The 18128-nt window shown below is 50.1% G+C and overlaps 1 protein-coding gene across 1 annotated transcript in view; it reads left to right on the top strand.

The window, feature by feature from the left end:
• The first annotated feature begins 825 nt into the window (after positions 1 to 825).
• The window catches only part of BTBD16 (BTB domain containing 16), a 50926-nt gene continuing 33623 nt past the window's right edge, over positions 826 to 18128 (top strand). The window contains exons 1-6 of the mRNA XM_063101612.1: positions 826 to 837; positions 3158 to 3336; positions 5798 to 5871; positions 7709 to 7852; positions 11085 to 11174; positions 12272 to 12386. Coding sequence (XP_062957682.1) covers positions 826 to 837; positions 3158 to 3336; positions 5798 to 5871; positions 7709 to 7852; positions 11085 to 11174; positions 12272 to 12386 — 614 coding nt within the window. The remainder of the gene's footprint in view (positions 838 to 3157; positions 3337 to 5797; positions 5872 to 7708; positions 7853 to 11084; positions 11175 to 12271; positions 12387 to 18128) is intronic.

Here is an 18128-nt window from a genome sequence, read left to right on the forward strand (position 1 = left end):
CTGAGGGCAGAGGGTGGGTCCCTCACCTATGCCTGGCCAGTCGGGCCCTCTTGCTGAGAATTTGGAGTGAGCAGAACCACACAAAGCCTGAATGTGGGGGAGCTAGTTCATCCCAGAGGCAGCGTCTGACAAAGATAACCACTGTTGCTTGTCACCCAGATCCCTGCAGCTGCTTCCTGTTCCTCCCCAGAGGGACCGCTTCAGTCTTCTGTGAGCACCCTCCTCCCCCCATCATCCTTCCAACCAATCCCAACCTCCCCCCACACCCATAATATTTTTTGGCATACCATTAATCAGATTGGTTTCTGTTGCTTGCAACCACACTGCCCTAATAACATTCAGAGACAGCTGAAAAATCCTTCTGCTCATCTTCGTTCGTGGCCCTCTAAGCTAAGGTGACCATAGCTCCACTGGGATCTAGGAAAGCCCTGGTCTACACCTGTTGTCCAGTCTCCTGGTCTGAATGATACAGGATCAGTCTATTTATAGTCATCTTTTGATTTTTATCATCTTAGCAAAGGGTGAATAATCATGGGTTATTTCCTATTTTGCTTTATCGGAGCCATTTTTCCAGCACAAGAGTAGAGAATTATCCACTAATGTGCTTTTTAAAAAGTAGACACTCTCTTGATTTGATAGATAACCCACATCTGAGGCTTACTCATTATTATGTTTACGGGAAAATATAGATTGTTTAGGCCAATCTCCTCTGTAATATTTTGGAGACATACTGTGGAAATTTATTGACAATTTCAACTTTAGCTCTTTTGTCTTCCAGGTGCTTATCTTTTACCCCCTGTGTAAACTCCATGATCATCTGTGAAAATGTTGAATCCGGTGAGTAGATCAGCTTCACAAGAAAGCAGGTGCTGGAAAGGAGAAGCCTTGGTTAGAGTCATAGCGCCAAGTTGCCAGCAGGGGCTGGGTCCTGCACCATCGAGGACCTTAAGTCTTATTGGCTGACTGCGTTGGAAAGAGCACGTCCAGGCGGCATCATCCAGAAAACAGAGCTGACCCCTGTTCACATCTCACACTACAGTAGGACGGCACCTAGACTCAGATTCCGTAGTTTTCAATCATCCACCATATTCTAGGCACTATCCTAAGGCATATTTCCCAAAATTTATTTTATTTTATCCTTTTAACAACTGTGTAAGCAAGGTGATACCATCACTACCATCATTACCATCACTGTCACCACCATCATCGCTGTCACCACCATCATTGCTGTCACCATCATCACCACCACCATCACCGTCACCACCATCATTGCTGTCACCATCATCACCACCATCACCACCATCACCACCATCACCATCATCATCATCACCATAACCGTCATCACCACCGCCATAACCGTCATCACCATCACCACCACCATCACCATCATCACATCACTACTGTTGTAATCATCATCACCACTATCATCACCATCACCACCACCATAGCCATCATCACCATCACCATTACCATCATCACCACCGCCATAACCATCTTCACCATCACCGTCATCATCACCGCCATAGCCATCATCACCACCACCACCATAGCCATCATCACCATCACCATCACCATCATCACCACCACCACCATAACCATCATCACCATCGCCATCATCACCACCACCATAACCATCATCACCATCACCATCATCACCACCACCACCATAACCATCATCACCATCACCATCATCACCACCACCATAACCATCATCACCATCATCACCACCACTATAACCATCATCACCACCACCACCATGACCATCATCACCATCACCATCATCACTACCACTATAACCATCATCACCATCACCATCATCACCACCACTACCATAACCATCATCACCATCACCATCATCACCACCACTATAACCATCATCATCACCACCACTACCACCACCATCATCATCACCATTGTCATCATTCCTATTTCACATATGAGGACTGAGAGCCTCAAATGAATAAGTGACTTGCCCAAGGTGGCATAACTAGTAAGGGGCAATAAAAAGATTTGAACTCAGATCTTCCATTCCATGGCCCATGGTCTCTCCACCACTTTTTTAGGGCTTAGGATCAATCACATCCATTCTGATGGGTCACACATGGTGCTTGTTTCCTTGCTAGGTTTCTCTGAGTCATCAGTCTGAGGTTTACGTCCAACCTGGGCACTCTCCTGCTCCCTCAAGGGAATTGTTGTGATCCCCCCAGGGCCTCAAGAAAATTTCTAAGTTCCTGCCCAATGACCTGGCAGTTCCACTTCTGAGTATATAACCCAAAGAACTGGAAGACAGGTGTTCAAACAAAAACTTGTATGTGAATATTCCTTGTAGCACTATTCACAATAGCCAAAAGGTAGAAACACCCCAAGTGTCCATCACCTGATGAACAGATAAACAAAATGTGGTCTGTCCACACAATGGAATATTATTCAGCCATAGAAAGGAATGAAGAATGAAGTAGTGATACAAGGAGCAACCTCGAAAACATCATGCTAAGTGAAAGAAGCCAGGCACGAAGGCTGCATGTTGTGTGATTCTACTCATACACAATGTCCAGAATAGGCAAATCCACAGTCAGAAAGAAGATTAGTGGTTGCCAGGGGCCAGGGAGGGGGCTGGGGAGTGAGAGCTTAATAGCTATGGGGTTTCTTTGGGGGATGATGAAAAAGCTCTGGAACTAGATAACGGCGATGGTTGCATAACATCGTAAATGTACTAAATGCCATTAAATTGTACACTGTAAAATGGATAAAATGGTGAATTTTATGTTTTGGGTATTTTACTGCAATAAAAAATTCCTTACCTGAGATCTTCTCAGTTTAATCTCTCTCTCCGAAGGACACGTTAGGTAAGTACTCAAACAACACTCCTTGAAGCACAACACTATCACTGCTGGTGCATTCTTCAGAGCTACCTGCAAAGAAACGGTCTTTCTCTCTGACCTTTTGCCTCTGGCACCACATGTCTTAGATCTTAAATTCCAAATTACTTTGTAGCTTGAGATCCTCAGTCTACAGAACACTGCATCTTTGCCTTGAGAAGATGCCCCATGAGAAATCTTGGCCGTGTTTGGAAATTAACCAATATTTTAAAATTGTTCTTGATTTTCTTTCTGCTGTACAATTTGGAAAATCTGACATTTATGTGAGGTTAAAAAAGATTTTCTTTCTTTCTTTGATTACCAAGCAGCACAAAGTTCGGCTGGAGCGCCGGACAGTTGGCTCAACCAACCGGTGGCGTTTTCCTAAAGAGCCTTTCTCTGGGGACCTGCTGGCACTTTCCCAGATGTGCAAAGCTCTGAGCATAGACTTCGACAAAGCTCTGGAGAACCCAGACAGGTAAGGAGAATCAAAGGCCTGATGCAGGGTCCTTCAGGGTGGACTGCATTCCTGGAAGGGAAGGAAGCTGTCACAGTCACTTCTGCAAGGAAAGTTTCCTCTGGCTTGGTGTTTGGACATTTCTCACAAATATGCATTTTCACCTAACCAATTGACCTCCCTGCCCTGCCTCAATCACGTGGTATTCTGAGCAGCAGGCTAGACCATCACTTCCCCGTGTTACGAGCTCTCTCTTGCTCCTCCTGGAGACACAGAGCTGTATCCTGTTGCAGAAGGTACACTTCATTTCCCTGAGATTTGGACCTGGCTTTATGTTTCTTCCCTCCCTGGGCTGGCAGCATCTGTCTTGAGAGCTCACAGTCAAATCTGCCTGGGCGTACCTCTGGGGCAGCATCTGGCACAGAAGAGCTGCTTGCCCGATGTTTGCTGAGCAGGTAGCCCAGTCTTCCCTCCCTTGACCCACTAACCAACCCTGTACCATTGCCCAATTCCTTAGTGCCAGGGCCAGGCTGGAAAAGCAGGTGCTGGAGCTGGGCCTAGGAATAGAGGCACATTCCCAACATCCCCACCTGTCACTTCATCTCAAGCCATTTGGTCCCAAACAGTGAAGAGGACAGCTCACAGATGCCATTTATTCCATTAGCTTTTCCAATGATCCTAAAATGAACCCCAGCCCTTGGGGTCTACAGAGCCTGCAGGATACATGGTATATCTTGACAAGCAGCCATCGTACACAGGAGATGGCAGTGTGGTTACTTCTGTAATTTGGCACCTCCTAGCTCTGCTGATGACAGATGTTTGTGAGCATGGTTGAGCTCATAGGCATTGCTCCATATTTTCCAAAGCCCGTTTTCCACTTTGAGATCAGTCTGAACTCTTGACCCTGGCCCGCTCTTTCCAGACATGTCACCCAAGCCACCAAGGGGATAGAGGGTGGCTTGGGTCAGGTCCACTGCTCCTGTTGGGTAAACAACTCAAGCTCCCACCACCTCCCGTGGCTGAGTCACTAGTCATCATCCTGTTCCCTGGAAAGGGCAGCACGTAGTCAATGTTATCCTGGAACAGGCTCCCACTCAAAGCTGCCCCCAGGCATCCTGGCCCATGAGGTCTCATGCATCATGGAAACAGTGTGGCCAATTTGACAGTGCATTACACAGGCCAGATGTGGTCATCAAGAGTCCCTTGGCTGGTTGGCTTTCTTGAGATGACTGTCTTCAGGCTGTGAAGATATGACTCAAATTTTGTTTCATTTCCTTGCTCAGCATGATGAGTACATAATGTTTATGGACAAGTATCCTGTCTACGTTGTCATTCGTTCATTCAGCAAATATTTACTAAGCACCTGCACAATGGCTTGTGCTAGGGTCACAGCAGTAATCAAACACCATATCTGTCATGCAGAGGACACATGAGTAAACAGGCAGCCACAAGAAACTGCAGAAGTTTTAAGGGGGGTAATCCCAGGATGATTAGGGGGAGGGCTGCCAGCCCAGCCTCCCCTGAGAAAGCAACGACTAACCTTCTCGTGAAGGATGTGTAGGAGCTTGGCAAGGGAAAGGTGAGGGGGAGAGCATTCAGGCAGTAGGGCCAATGCCTCTGGGAGGATAGAAGCAGGAGCTGGTAACAGGGCCTGGAGCGGGGAGCACGGAGGGAGGAGGCTGCAGAGATGAGCAAGAGCTGAGGAGTGTGGGTTTCCCCCAGGAGCCCTGGGGAGACACTGGAGACTCTCAGCGAGAGAGGCAAGAACAGCTTTATACTTCCTGCGGGGCGTGCACCCTAGTGGAGCAGGGCTGGGATCTGGGAGGTGTAGGCAATGACTAGGGGGAGATGATGGTGGCTTGGGCGAAGGTCATGGCAATAAGGACAAAGAGACATGCACAAATTCAAAAGATATTTCTCCAGATCTAGGCAAGTGATCAGATGTGACAGTGCTCAGTATTCTGGCTTGTGCTGGTGCTGCCATTTCCAGAAACAGAAACCTCTGGGCCGAGGAGCAGGGTAGGGTTCAGGATAGATTCTGAGTTTAGTTTCTGAACATGCTGAGACTGGGGACTGAATGACGTCTAAACAAAATTGTTGGTGAGTTAACATCCCAGAAATAAGCAGAACCCTCTATTTTTTTCTCCAGCAGATATTTATTGAGCACCTACTACATGCCATTATTTTAGACACTCAACAAAGGAGGTTTCATTTAGGCAGTGAAGCATGCCTCAAATACCTCCGGGGTAAGTCCTACCCACAAACTGAAAACAGGAATCCACATTTTGAGCCAGCCATCAGACAGCCTATAGTTTATCAAATCAGCAGACAAATAATAACCCATGGAAATTTCCAAAGGGCAAGATGTGATAAGGTTGATTAATGGATGCTTTAGGGATGCTTATGCTAGAAAGATCCATGTCACATTGGAGACAAATGTCAGTATTAACTCCTGGATTTTTTGTTTGTAATTTTCCTTGAGGTTATGCATTCCACAACTTCAGAAATTTTTCTCTGAGAATTTGAAGAATGGGGCCATCCAAAGTGGGGAGGCAGGTGAGTTTTTGTCACCCATGGATTAAATCAGAATGTTGTTAACTTCAGGGGCATCTTGTGGTCTTTATGGAAGGAAACCAGCCCATACACTAGGTCACTAGTCTACAAATTGCAATTCTTTCCCACTGTACAATGTCCAACATACATACAATAGGTGTCCTGTAAATGTTTGTCAAATGCACAATGAATAAACCAAGCTTGGCAACCACATTTTCATATACTAATGGCCACAATAAAGACAGATGTGCTGATGTCAATAAATAGCCTTCAGACTGGAAGTCTCTGTCTCTTTGGGCTCTAGCCAGTCATAACAGATATTCACATCTGCCCTTGTACGAGAGGACTTTTGTGAGGTAGTATCAAGAATCAGAGCAGGTCTGCCCAGCTTAGAAAAAGGCTCATTGAGCCTCAGTGAGGAGCCTGGATAGATCAGCTCCTTAAAAGAGGTTTTTTTTGAATAAACCACACCCCACGGTATGGCTGCCTGAGATTGGAGCCAGCTTCTTTCCAAGGAGAGGCTAATAGATTTCTTCCCACCTGTCAACTCTGATTGACCCAGTGAAGTAGTCTGAGGCCACCTCCTGGCTGGGGAGAAAGTGTTCTGGGATTGACTAGTGATGCACTGGCCATCCTGAAAGTGGCAATCGGCATCTGGCAAGAGAACATGCCTCGTCCACAATTCTGCTCCTGCCGACAATCACCCTAACGGGGTGGGATTTTTTTCTAACCTAGCGTAACCAGACCACCTGAGGCAATCCAAGATTTGAGAGGTAAACTCAGATTCTGAACCCCAGCACCAAACGATACCATAAAGCTGGTGAATAACAATAAGGAAGAGGAAAACAGGTACCCAAAGTCATGCAGTCAAAATAATGGCACAGCCAAGAAGTAAGAAGATGGGGCTAGTGGCCTTCCGGGTCCTGTCTGGCACAGAGATTTAGGGTCTGGGGGATTGCCCCGGCCAGCCCCGTTCTCCCAGCCTTGCAGTAGCACAGGAGTTGAGCCATGCAGAGCCCTCACCCACAGCCTCTCGGGCCACTCCCAGACTATGTCCTTGCATTCTCCACCTGCCCTCCTATCACAGCCTCTTCTCGTTTTAATCATCTATGCTGCCCGCCGGTTAGACTCCCCGGCATTAAGCCTTCCACAGTTTGCAAAGAGTCGTCACATTGCCGTTGGCTCTTTGGTGGGCCCCACTCCCTGGAGGAGAATCCTGCTCTCTGATGAGCCTTTTACTGTGTGCACCTTGCTGTGGCCTCCCAGGTGGGTAGTAATTGGGTGCTAATAGCCCAGTCGTTCTCACCAGGGAACCAGGCAGCGATTTAGCTCCACAGGGGACATTTAGCAATGTCTGGAGACATTTTTGGTCTTTGTGACTGGGGAGGAGAGTGCTACTGGCATCCAGTAGGCAGAGGCCAGAGATTGCTGAGCATTCACAATGCACAGGACAGCCCCCACCACCGAGAATTATCTGGCCCAAAACATCAACAGTGCTGAGGCTGAGAAACTCTGTAACAAGGGAAGGAAAGATGAGCTGCCCCCAAAAGTGTCCCAGCTAGCGTCAGCTCTGCAAAACCTTTTCCGGTTCCCAAGTTGGTGGCATACGTGCCTCTGACGTCCCTGTTAGTCAGTATGTCTGTTGGACGTTTGTGGCTTCCTGTGGACCCTGTAGGACTGCTTACAGTGTCCCCTCAAAGCCAGTGAGCTCCTGAGGCCTCCACCCCACTGTTTCACTCCTGAATAGCTGATTGAATGGAGGAGGATTGGGGAGAAGCTAGTGCTTCTTTGGGAAGGGATGTTGTTGAATCATTTGTCCGCTGTTATTTTCTCTCCTCAGATGTGATTCTCGAATGCCTGGGCTACAGGTGGGAACTCCATCAGCCCCAGCTTTTTCAGTCCAAGACCTTGACCAAGCTGTACTTGGTGGCCCTGACACGGGGTACCACAAACCCCCCGAGGGAACTGGAGAAGCCTCTGCCAGGTACTTTCTCACCAGCACCTGGCGCTGCAGCCCCAGGGCCCTCTAGTTTGAGAGACCCCAGCTTGGCACTTGGTTATTTTGAGACCAGGGGGACTCTGGCTCCAGGGTGTGACCTCATCACATGACTTAAGCTCTGTTTTCTCAGTAAGATGGGGGTGGAGTTCTTATGTGGCTTTGAAGACTAGAGGAGGTAATAGATGTGAGGTTCTAGAATAACATCTGGCTCATGTGCGCACTCAGTAGATGCCAGTTATTATCCTTGTGATAACCCAAGTCTTGTCTGGCCAGCTAACACCCAGAGACTCTACCTACTTCTCTGAGAAGAGAAAACGGGCTGTGTTGAATCTTCTGAAGAGTTTTCTGGAAGGAAGGCATAGTTCTGATATCTGTGGCTTGTTTGTGCTCATTAGAGGTTTACACGTATATGTCTGTTTTATTGTCTTTTCTTTCCAACTTCACCTCATTCCAAAAAGAATTTAGGTCACTTCTTTCTTTCTCCTTTTTCATCCTAACCATCCCCAGCCTCCTCTTACCTGTTCTATAAGTCTTCCCCGAACACATTGCCAATTTCTTTGGGCAACAGATCGACATCACCTCACACTGACTCATGAGCAGGTGCTGTGGAAAATTCAAGGCCCGCAAAGCCAGACAGTCTGCCGGTCAGGATGGGTTTGCATTTCCAGGACATGGCAGCAAAGCCCTGTTATTCTGGAGCCAGACAGACAGCTGGAGTCCCCTGTCGCCACCCCTCCCTGAGCCTGGGGAGAGAGCCCTGCTGCCTGCAGAGTCTGCCTGGCCCCAAAGCCTCTGACTCAGCCCCTCCCCGGCTGAGCTGGCAGTGAGAGCCAGCTGCAGCTTTTTCACAGAATCGGAGAGGCCTTGGTGCTAGCTCTTCCTAGGCGTCCATCGCAGTGTCTCCAAGAGCAGGACTGGGCTCCAAGAGCAGACTGGGCATCTCCCCTGTGCCCAGGACAGAGCATTCCCCAGGCCACCATGGAAGGCTCTGGTGACTCAGGCAGTGAGCACATTGGAGAGAAAGAGATTTGGGAAGGAGCAAGGGACGTTATTAATGTCATGGTCTTTAACATGTCCAGAATGGTTTCACTAAAAAGAGATTTGGCCCTGCTAAGACAAGCTACTATGATCCAAGCCCCTCTGCTAGGTGCTGGCCTGGCTGGGAGACATCAGTGAAGGTGCGGAAATAAAACCTCAATGCCCTGGACTGTCACGACTTGCCAGGGTCTCTCTCAAGCACCATGAACTAATCAGACCCTGGGACTTGTGTCTCCAAGACTTTCAATGGGAATAGTCACACTCCTTCATGTGCCCATACATGTCTCACAATAACGGTTTGCACACCCATCTCACAGTTACTACTTTCGTGCTCTTGAGAACGTCTGTGTCGCTGTCCTGGAATCAGCAGCAGAGGAGGTTTCTGATCCTGCCCTGGAGCGGTGGGCTCTGCGGAGGCGGAGACCCTCCCAGCTGCCCAGCCTCCCCCAGCTGCACTTGAATGGGACCTGCTTATTCTCCAGGAGGAAACCCAAGAAGGAAACAGCACTCTTTTATTGAAAGCAAACCAACCATCTTGGTTTCGGAGAACCTCAGCAGAGAATGACCAAATTATTCCTTTCCTATCCTACTTGGGGGTCTTACTTAACCCGGAGGGGATGTTAAACTTCTGTCTTCCACTCACTCTGACCTCGCCGATAAAATTCCTTCCTTCCTTCAGCAAACTTTGAGTGCTTAGCCCATGCCAGGCGCTGTAACAGGAACTTACCACTGGGGCGACAGAGGAGCCAACCCAGCATGATGAGAGGCACTATCAATGGCATGACACAGAGTCATACGAACTGCACCTCCTGGGAACCTTCCGTGTGCTGGGCACTCAGGGCGCTGTCTCAGTTACGGGGAAGGGTAGGCTGGCGCAGGCAGACGGGAGGCCGTGTGGTAACGCCAGAGAGGAAAATGACCCTGAGCCGGGAACAAGGCCTGGCACTTAGTAGATGCTCAATAAAATATTTGCTGAATGACAGCCTGAACTGAGCCAAGTGCTAGAGGATACTGAGGGGAGACTGAGGAAAGGGGACCTTTGTTCTCTCTTTTTTCTGCAGTCTGTGCAGTTGCAAAGCATGACATCCTTTTTGCTGCCTAACGTATGTCATTTTTCATTATTGGAACCTTGAGCTTACTGGTGATGGAACTCTTTCATTCCATTAGTTCAGCTGATCTGTACTTTGCACCAGTGTGTGCAGGACTGTGGTGGGTCTGGGGATGGAATGGCCAGTAAACCATCCACCGTGCCACCCCACAGATCCATGGGGTGACAGCAGGTCGTGGTAAGGCTAGTCTGTGAGGAAGAAAGAAGCCCGTATGGTATCAAGGAGGGCCTCTCTGAGGAGGGACATGTGAGCAGGCCCCTGACGAGGGAGGGTCCACACTGTCCTGGGGAACAGGACAAGAGGAGGCAGGTTTGGGGTACGGTGAGCAGAATGGGGGGAAGGGGTCAGAGGTCACAGGACCTTGGGTCATTGGTGGGGCTTTGGCTCATGCATCAAGGGTGTGGGACGTTGCTGGAGACCCGGAGGCAGGGCCATGTTGAGACTCACATTTGAGAGTGACTCCGAGTGGATGGGGTTGGCTGGTGATGAATTGGCCCCCCCCCTTGTCCTTCTTCCTGGAAGCATTTGGTGGCAGGGCTCCCCAGTCTGGAGGTGTTCCAGGCAAAGTGTCAAGAGCCACTGGGTGGACGCTTTGGTCCCACATCATCCTTCAGCAGGTGGTCACTGGGCTCCCTCCTCAGGCCTGCCCTGCCCTAGGTGTTGGGAGAGCAGAAGCCACCAAGGCCCACTCTTTGTCCCCAAATTGCCCACAGCATAATGGGGGAGGGTGTGGAGGGAAGAGAGAAAGAGAGAGTTCTAGTAATAAATATTTAAAATGCATTGTGAGCATCAGTTTCCGTTTTGACAATGCCCAGTGGCTGTGGACGATCGTTGGGGGAAAGCTGAGTAAGGGAGCACAAGAACTCTCTGCACTATTTTTGCAACTTCTTGTGAGTCTTGGACTATTTCAAAATAAATAATTATTTTTAAATGTATCCACTAAACAAACTAAATATAATGTAATGCATGCCAAGATCAAGGTTGTGCTAAGGGCAGTGGGGGCTTCGCGCGGGGTCCTCGCTGTGGCTCTCGCAGAGACACACACGTCATTGTCTGACTTCCTTTACCAGCTCAGTTGCCAGAGAAGATCAAAGAAAGGTTCCCTGTGAAGAAGATGATCATTTCCTTGAAGATCAACGACCCGGTGGTCACTAAAGTTGGTAATGCACACCTGTCTTCATGTTCTGAGAATGCCATTGAACAAAAGGTCCTCCCAGACTTAGAAACAAACATGCTAACCACAAACAAGCAGTGCATATTCCTTATCAAAAATGCCTGACCAGTGCAAAGAAAGAAGGGGCAAGAGGGCTGGGATGACATGGAGAGATGGGGGAGGTGGAATGCTGCTAAACAGAGGTGCTTGTCAGTGGGACAGGGAAGGATGCGGAAGGGAAGGAAGCAGTCAGCCCCTTCCCGAGCTCACTCCCACCCGGAAGCCCTCAGGCCCACCCTTGCTCCCCAGCAGGCTTGACCTTCCCCCTCCCAACGAGGACCCCAGCTGGGGGGCTTCCAGTAGCAGAAGCCACCCCCAGGGTGCTCCCCTGGACTCTCTTCCCATCCCTTCCTGGCCACCTAGACTTCTGTGTTAGTGCAACATGTGTGACATCACGTGATGATGCGGGTTTAAAAGTTGCTAGGTCACGATATAATCCACGTGAGCGGGTCCAGCCAGTTGTCCTCAGAGGACACCATGATGACACAGCAGCACTATTTGGGATCATGTAGGACTTGGAATGGGCCAAATCCATCTGGCTGGCCCCCAGCCAAGGCAGTCTAGTCCCTGAACTATCAAATTATCCTGGATCTTTTCAGGAGTCCTTGGCCTCTTTTGAAGTCCCTAGACTCCAAGGGAAATCTGCTGTAAGCTATGTGTCATCTCCAGAGAAAAAAATGCACCTGCACACAATTGCTGCACGTTTGGGCAGTCAGACTTCTGCATAGGCCAAGGCCCCAGGTTAAGCAAGACCCCTGAGACAGTCTCACCCCTGAAGTGACCAAAGCAGAGACCCTGAGGCTGGGCTGGAAAGAGCGTCCTTTCTACAGGAGCTCAGCTTTCTTTAGTTTCCTCCTCAACTCCCTCGGGGAGGCCAGGGCTCAGACTGAAACTTGCCCGGCAGTGTCTGCACCAAGGGCAGGGCTGGTGTGTTTTCTTGAAGGGCCTCTCTGCCTGCCCAGCTGCAGGGGACAGGGAGGGCCCCGGGAGGCGTCCTGCGTGCAGAGCCCATGCTGAGGGCTCTCTCGGCTGCTGCCTCCCCAGCCTTCGCCACGGCCCTGAAGAGCCTCTACATAAGCGAGGTGGAGGTGAACTTGGACGATGTGCTGGGGGTGCTGGCCTCTGCCCACGTTCTCCAGTTCAGCAGCCTGTTCCAAAGGTAAGGACACGCGGCCAGGCTCCGGCCAGGGTTGGCGCTGGGTAATATCAGAAGGGCCCGGCCCGGCCCGTTCCATGGAGCATTTCTCTTCCCTGGGCTAAGATGCCTCGGGTTTTTTGGGCCAAGCACTGCTTTGAACCTGGAAAAGAACCAAGACTATTAATTCGCACTAATGCATCACGAGCTTGTAACTGAGCCCTCTCTCCAGCAACACACTGGTGCTAACCAAATGATCCTCCACCCACAGGGATGAAATGCCAGTGGGGGACTCCCACCACCAGGAGAGACTTTGCACTTGTGGGCATGCAAAGCTACTTCCCCGTAGCCCTCAGAGCAGGCTTGCTTGTCAATTCCACCTCTCCTCATTTTTGCCTAAAAAATTCTCTCTCCATGAACACACACTCATCAACTGGCCGTTGGAGGACAGGTTGACTTTTCCCATCATTGTCAGGCCTCGTGTTTTTTTCCCACTCTGTCCAAATAAAGCCTTGTATTTTCTTGTAAATAATATTTTTATTGTTACAAATGTTACACACAGTCATTGCAGATCTTTTGGAAGAGAGAAAAAGGCAAAGATCAAAGTCAAAAATCGCCCAGGGATTTCACTGCCTATTTTGGGGCACAGCCGTTCTCCAGGGCAGTCAGCCCTGCTGGGCACCTGGGCTGCCCACTAGGGGAGCTTCCAGGGTAAACAGGAGGCAGTCACAGTGGACTGGCATCGGATGTGGAAGCTTCCTCATCCTGACATGCTTACCTGGGATTCTGGACGCCTATAGGGTTTGTGGAGGCTGAAAGCATTAGGGAACCATAGACACGTCTCAGTGTCTGCCTTTGTCCAAGCAGCCACTGAAGAGCAGTCTAGGAGGCTGAGCATCAGAGGCTCCCAGCTTTCACTGGATTTTTTCTGCAGAGTCCAAAGCAACCTGGCGTGTGAGATGCAGGGCCTGTCCTCAGCCCTGCAACAAGCAGCGTCTTAGCCTCCAGGTACCTGAGTGGTCTCCACTGTCAAATGCAGCTCATAATATTTGTCCTTCCTACTTTCCAGGACTTTGTTGATTAGGGGATGTCAGCACCCAGGGCTTTGGGATGGAGTGTTTGCCATGATCAGACACTGTTCTCAACTCTTTGCGGGGATTACCTCATTTCCTTCTCCCTGCATCCCTAGGAGGTAGTACTATTACTATGCTCATTTTACAGATGAGGAAACTGAGGCCTCCAGAGGTAAGTAACTTACCGAAGGCCACGTAGCTCCCAAGAGAGAAGCTAGGACTTAAAGGAGGTCTAGGGGCCCCAGAGCCTGCACCCCTAACACTGTACTATTCTGCTTTGCTCAGGTGAGGCGGTAATGTCACCTGCTCATTTGTGGTCCTGGCCCTCCCTGCACCCCTCCCTTCAGTGGCATTTGGTCAGGTGGGGTTTGCGTAGGATCATTCACTTCTCAGTTTATTCCATCATCCCTTCGTTCATTCGTCTGCTCCTTCAGGAACAATTTCCTGGGCTTCTCCAGCCTGCCTAGGGGACAGGAATGGACCAAACAGGCAGGGTCCCTGCCTCTACAGCCTCCTGTCCAACAGTCTCCAAGACACTGGAAAGGAGTAAAGCTGGGTGGAGCGGAGGATGGGAATGGAAAATTTCGTGCTGTATATTACTAATTTCAAGTAAAGTTGGTACCTATGATAAGAAAAAGCATTTCTTAGAACCACTTCTCCCCTTTGTATCCTATAATATTCCCGTGTTCGTTAATGATTATGAAAGGGTAAGTGAACCAAATGGAAAATCATTAATGGGATTCATTTTTCTAGAATATTTTGTTCCTTCTCCTGGGCTTTTTCAGAGATGTGTGCTGACTGCACTAATGTCCTGAAGGCAGAGGTGATAATCTCGCAGATTTTTGCTCTCCTAATTCCTGATGCAATTCAATACAGAGAGGAGATTTAGGGCAGGGGATGGTCTGCCTGGCTTGTTTCACCTCAAGAATCAGTTTCATCTCAGTGAATGAATGAATGAATGAATGAATGAATGAATATCCCATCCAAGCCAAGAGAGGACATCAGCTGCTCTGCAGAGGGCAGAGACAGAATCCCTCCTGGTGACCTTGCAGGTTTTAACTTACTTTTTGTAGAGTCCACACAGCCAGATTCAATCTCACAAACATGTTTGAGCTGGTGCCTCATTCCTGGGGTCACCTGAGATGACTCAGGCCAGGCACTTACTTGACCTGGAACATCTGACAGCCTCCTTGGGGATGGAGATGCCCTGTGAACCCTGAGAAGCAGGTGCTTAGAGGCCTGGACCCATCTGCAGGGGACACACTGAGGAGGAGCCCAGAGCCCTGAAAAGGCACTCCAGCATGTCAGCATGGTCAGACTTGTGGGGCTGGCTGGCTGTGGTAGATGACAGATGAGCAACCATAGGCAGAGCCATCTTGTGTAGGGTCTTGGAGTCGTCTAACGAACCTGGACTTGACGCTGCAGATCATCAGGGAAAAAGTCTGGGTTTTCCTGAGATTGGCCCTTCCATTGCATATGTCACCTGCCTTCGGCTCAGCACAGCTTTTGACTCAGGGCACGTGCGTGCAGCTATTTCTGGTGCTGTGCAGGAAGCTATCTCCACTCACGTGCTGGAAGAGCAGCTTCCCTCTTGAGGCAGGGCCTCCTGCCACCTCCTGTCTCTGAGCCTTGGCTGTCCGACCTCAGGCCCGGATTGGGAGCCCCATCTTCCTCTCAGAGCCCCAGCCCTGGCTTATCTGGGGGTGAGCTGATGGCTTGTTCTCCATTCTCCTTCCTCCTCCCCCACCTCGTTTGGAATGCCAGGGCGGGAAGGGCTTTGGAGATCGGCAGATGTAGGCCTGCCGGAAGCTGGTGGGACTTGCCCAAGAGTCTACAGGTAACTGAGGACAGACTGGTATTCTAGGGCAGAGGCCAGAGCAGGCCTGAACGCAGGGGGCTGGGTCTTGCCTGCCTTTGAGAGGTTGATGGTGCAGTTGTCCGTGGTGTGGCTGCACAAGCCTTGATGTGTGTGTGTGTGTGTGTGTGTGTGTGTGTGTGTGTGTGTGTGTGTGTGTGTGTGTGTGTGTGTGTGTGGAGTGGAACAGAAATGCCCTGGGTCACTCCGGTAGCATCGTGACATCCAGGCGCTGGATGAACCCTCAGAGTGCCCAGACAGCTGCTTACCTCTGAATCACACATAACTGAGGCCCATCTTTAGGGGATGAAGTGTGTGCATGCAGGTTCCACTGGGTGCTGTTCCTTTGACTCTCACATCAATGTCCCCATTGGCACTTGGGCTGGAGTCTCAGCTGGGATCATGGTTGTTGCATGCATGTGTGCACACATACACACATGCATGCACACACACGTGCACATTAGCATCTCCCTCATGGTCACTTGGGGTCCTCCAGGCTCACAGGGCCCGAAGGGCATTTCCTTGCCTCTACACGGGGCTGAACTCCCTTATGGGCAACTGCCTGGGCCTTTAGAATTTCCAGAAGTGGGAATCCCCATTCTCTCTGAGCCTAGAGGCGGGTCTAGGCCACTCAGGTCTGAGAAGCCCGACCATCCCATTTCAGCCTGGCCAGTGGGTCCGACAAGGAGGAAGGGGAGCATAAGAAGATGCCAGCCTCCTGAGGTGCTCATTTCTGCACCCCAAATCCACGTCCAGCTAGTTCTGCCCATGCATCTCGACAGACAAAAGCTGGCACCCAGGGGTCCTGTGCCCGATGAGGGTGGGACCTGAGCCTGCTGCTCAGCCCCCTCAACTCCTTGGGCTTCACCCTCTGCTGACTGGTGAGGCCATGAGCTCCAGGAGGAGAGGGGCTTCGTCTGTCCGTGGCGGTATGTCCAGGGCTGGCACAGCACAGGCACTCAGGATGAATTGGTGTTGGGGGGGCTGCTTCCTGGCCATGTGTCATTTTATGGAAGGTGCAGGGAGGCAAGGGACCAGGTAGAAGGAGGCCGTGGAAATCCAAGTTAAGGGAACATTGAGGAGGAGCAATCGGGGGACTTCCAAGAGGAGGTGGTGCTGGAGCTGAGCCCAGGAGGATTCCAGCAGTCAAAGGGTGGGAGAGAAGGGGACTTCGGGCAGAGCAGCATCAAGCCTGGGATGGTCCTGGCCACTAAGACCCTCTGCGGCTGGAGCGAGAGATGAAGGGAAAGGCAGGCCGGGAGGTTAGGGTGAGCTGGGGTGCGAGGAGCGTGGAGCCGCGTGAGCAGGTCCTGCTTGGTCCACTCAGCAAAGGCTTGGCAGGGGAGAGGGCAGGAGCCCCATGCAGCTGCAGCCTGGAGCATGCGGTGGGGGGTGGGAGGCCACGGAGGCAGGGAGTCGGCTGTTGAGAGGCTGTGGCTGAGGCCCAGCTGAGGGACGGGGAGGAGAGGAGGGCAGGCCCAAGAAACAGTGACAATGTGGAATTGCCAGGATTTAGAGATCTGATGAGCCAGAGTGCCGAGAGGTGGCACCGAGGCCTGGTGTTTACACAGCACAGGTTTCCCCAAGACAATTTCTCATGATGGGTATGACCAGTCTCACGGTAGTGAAGGGACAGTCCTAGAATCTCAGGGGGTAAAGTGCTTGGTCATGACCCAATTATTTATTCATTTATTATTTCTTACCTTATTCCAGTAAAGGTTTTAGGGAGCTTAAACAAATGCATAAAATAAAACAACAGGAGATTAAACTGTTTAAAGAAAAATAGGGATGGAGAAGCTAAAATTGTGCACTGTAACAACCTACAGTCTGGCTATACGTGGACCACACCTTTGGCTCTGAACTTCCTAGCAGCTGAGATGAAAAGAGAAACTTGATCAGAAACATTAGATAATATCAAGATTAGATTAAAAATTTTTTAGAATAAATCCTTTGGGGGAAATACAGTTCCTATTAGTATTAAAACCATGGGTGTCTTTATCAGATGATCCCAGGGGCTCAATGCTGTCAGCAATACCTGTAGAGTAAATGCAACTGTAAATCTTACAATGCTCTTTCGCCATGTTGACAAAGGCTTCACACCAAAATACCACTCAGTAAAAGCTATTCTTCGGAGGTGTGGTTGTTGTTGGTAAGAAGCTGCCAGCTCTGGGCTGGTCTGGCTTCATTGAAGAATGCATTTTCGAATATGTGCGAGAGTTCCTGGATATCCTTTGAGCCTTGGTCCATGAGCGTTGTGTATTTCACCTGAGTCAAGGATAACCAGAGGGACGATGAGTTCAAGGTTGTGCTTCAGTATGAGCCCAGTAGCAGTTCTCTGGTGCCGTGTTCAAGGAAGTGGACATGCTTTAAGGCAATTTTGCCGAAGAAAGGTTAATACCTGCTATGAAAGCTGAGTCACTGAAACTCCCGTGACCCCACCTCGCACCCAGCACATCCAGCCCCTCCCCCACTCCCCTCCCCCAGGGCATCCTCCTGGTTTGCTCTCCCTCCTTCCCTGCACAGCTGCTGTGCCAGCCTCGATGTTCCTTCAAAGTATGGCCCCTGCTGCTGCCTCAGGGCCTTTGTACGTGCTGTTTCCTCTTCTTGGAATGCTGGTCTCCCAATCCCCGGCCTGGCCAATTCATTGTCGCTCTCTTACAGGTTTTAAGTGTCCTTCCTGATTTCTGATCACTTTTCTGATCTAATCACTCTAGGCTGGAGTCCCTTTTCTGCATTCTCATGGCACCTTGTTCTTTAACTTTTTAACCCTTCACACAACTGTAATGATGTGGTTATCTGTCTGAATGTTTACTTACCGTGTCACCTCACTGGCCTATC

Source organism: Cynocephalus volans, chromosome 7, assembly GCF_027409185.1.
Source record: "Cynocephalus volans isolate mCynVol1 chromosome 7, mCynVol1.pri, whole genome shotgun sequence".
In the NCBI taxonomy this organism is placed as follows: Eukaryota; Metazoa; Chordata; class Mammalia; order Dermoptera; family Cynocephalidae; genus Cynocephalus; species Cynocephalus volans.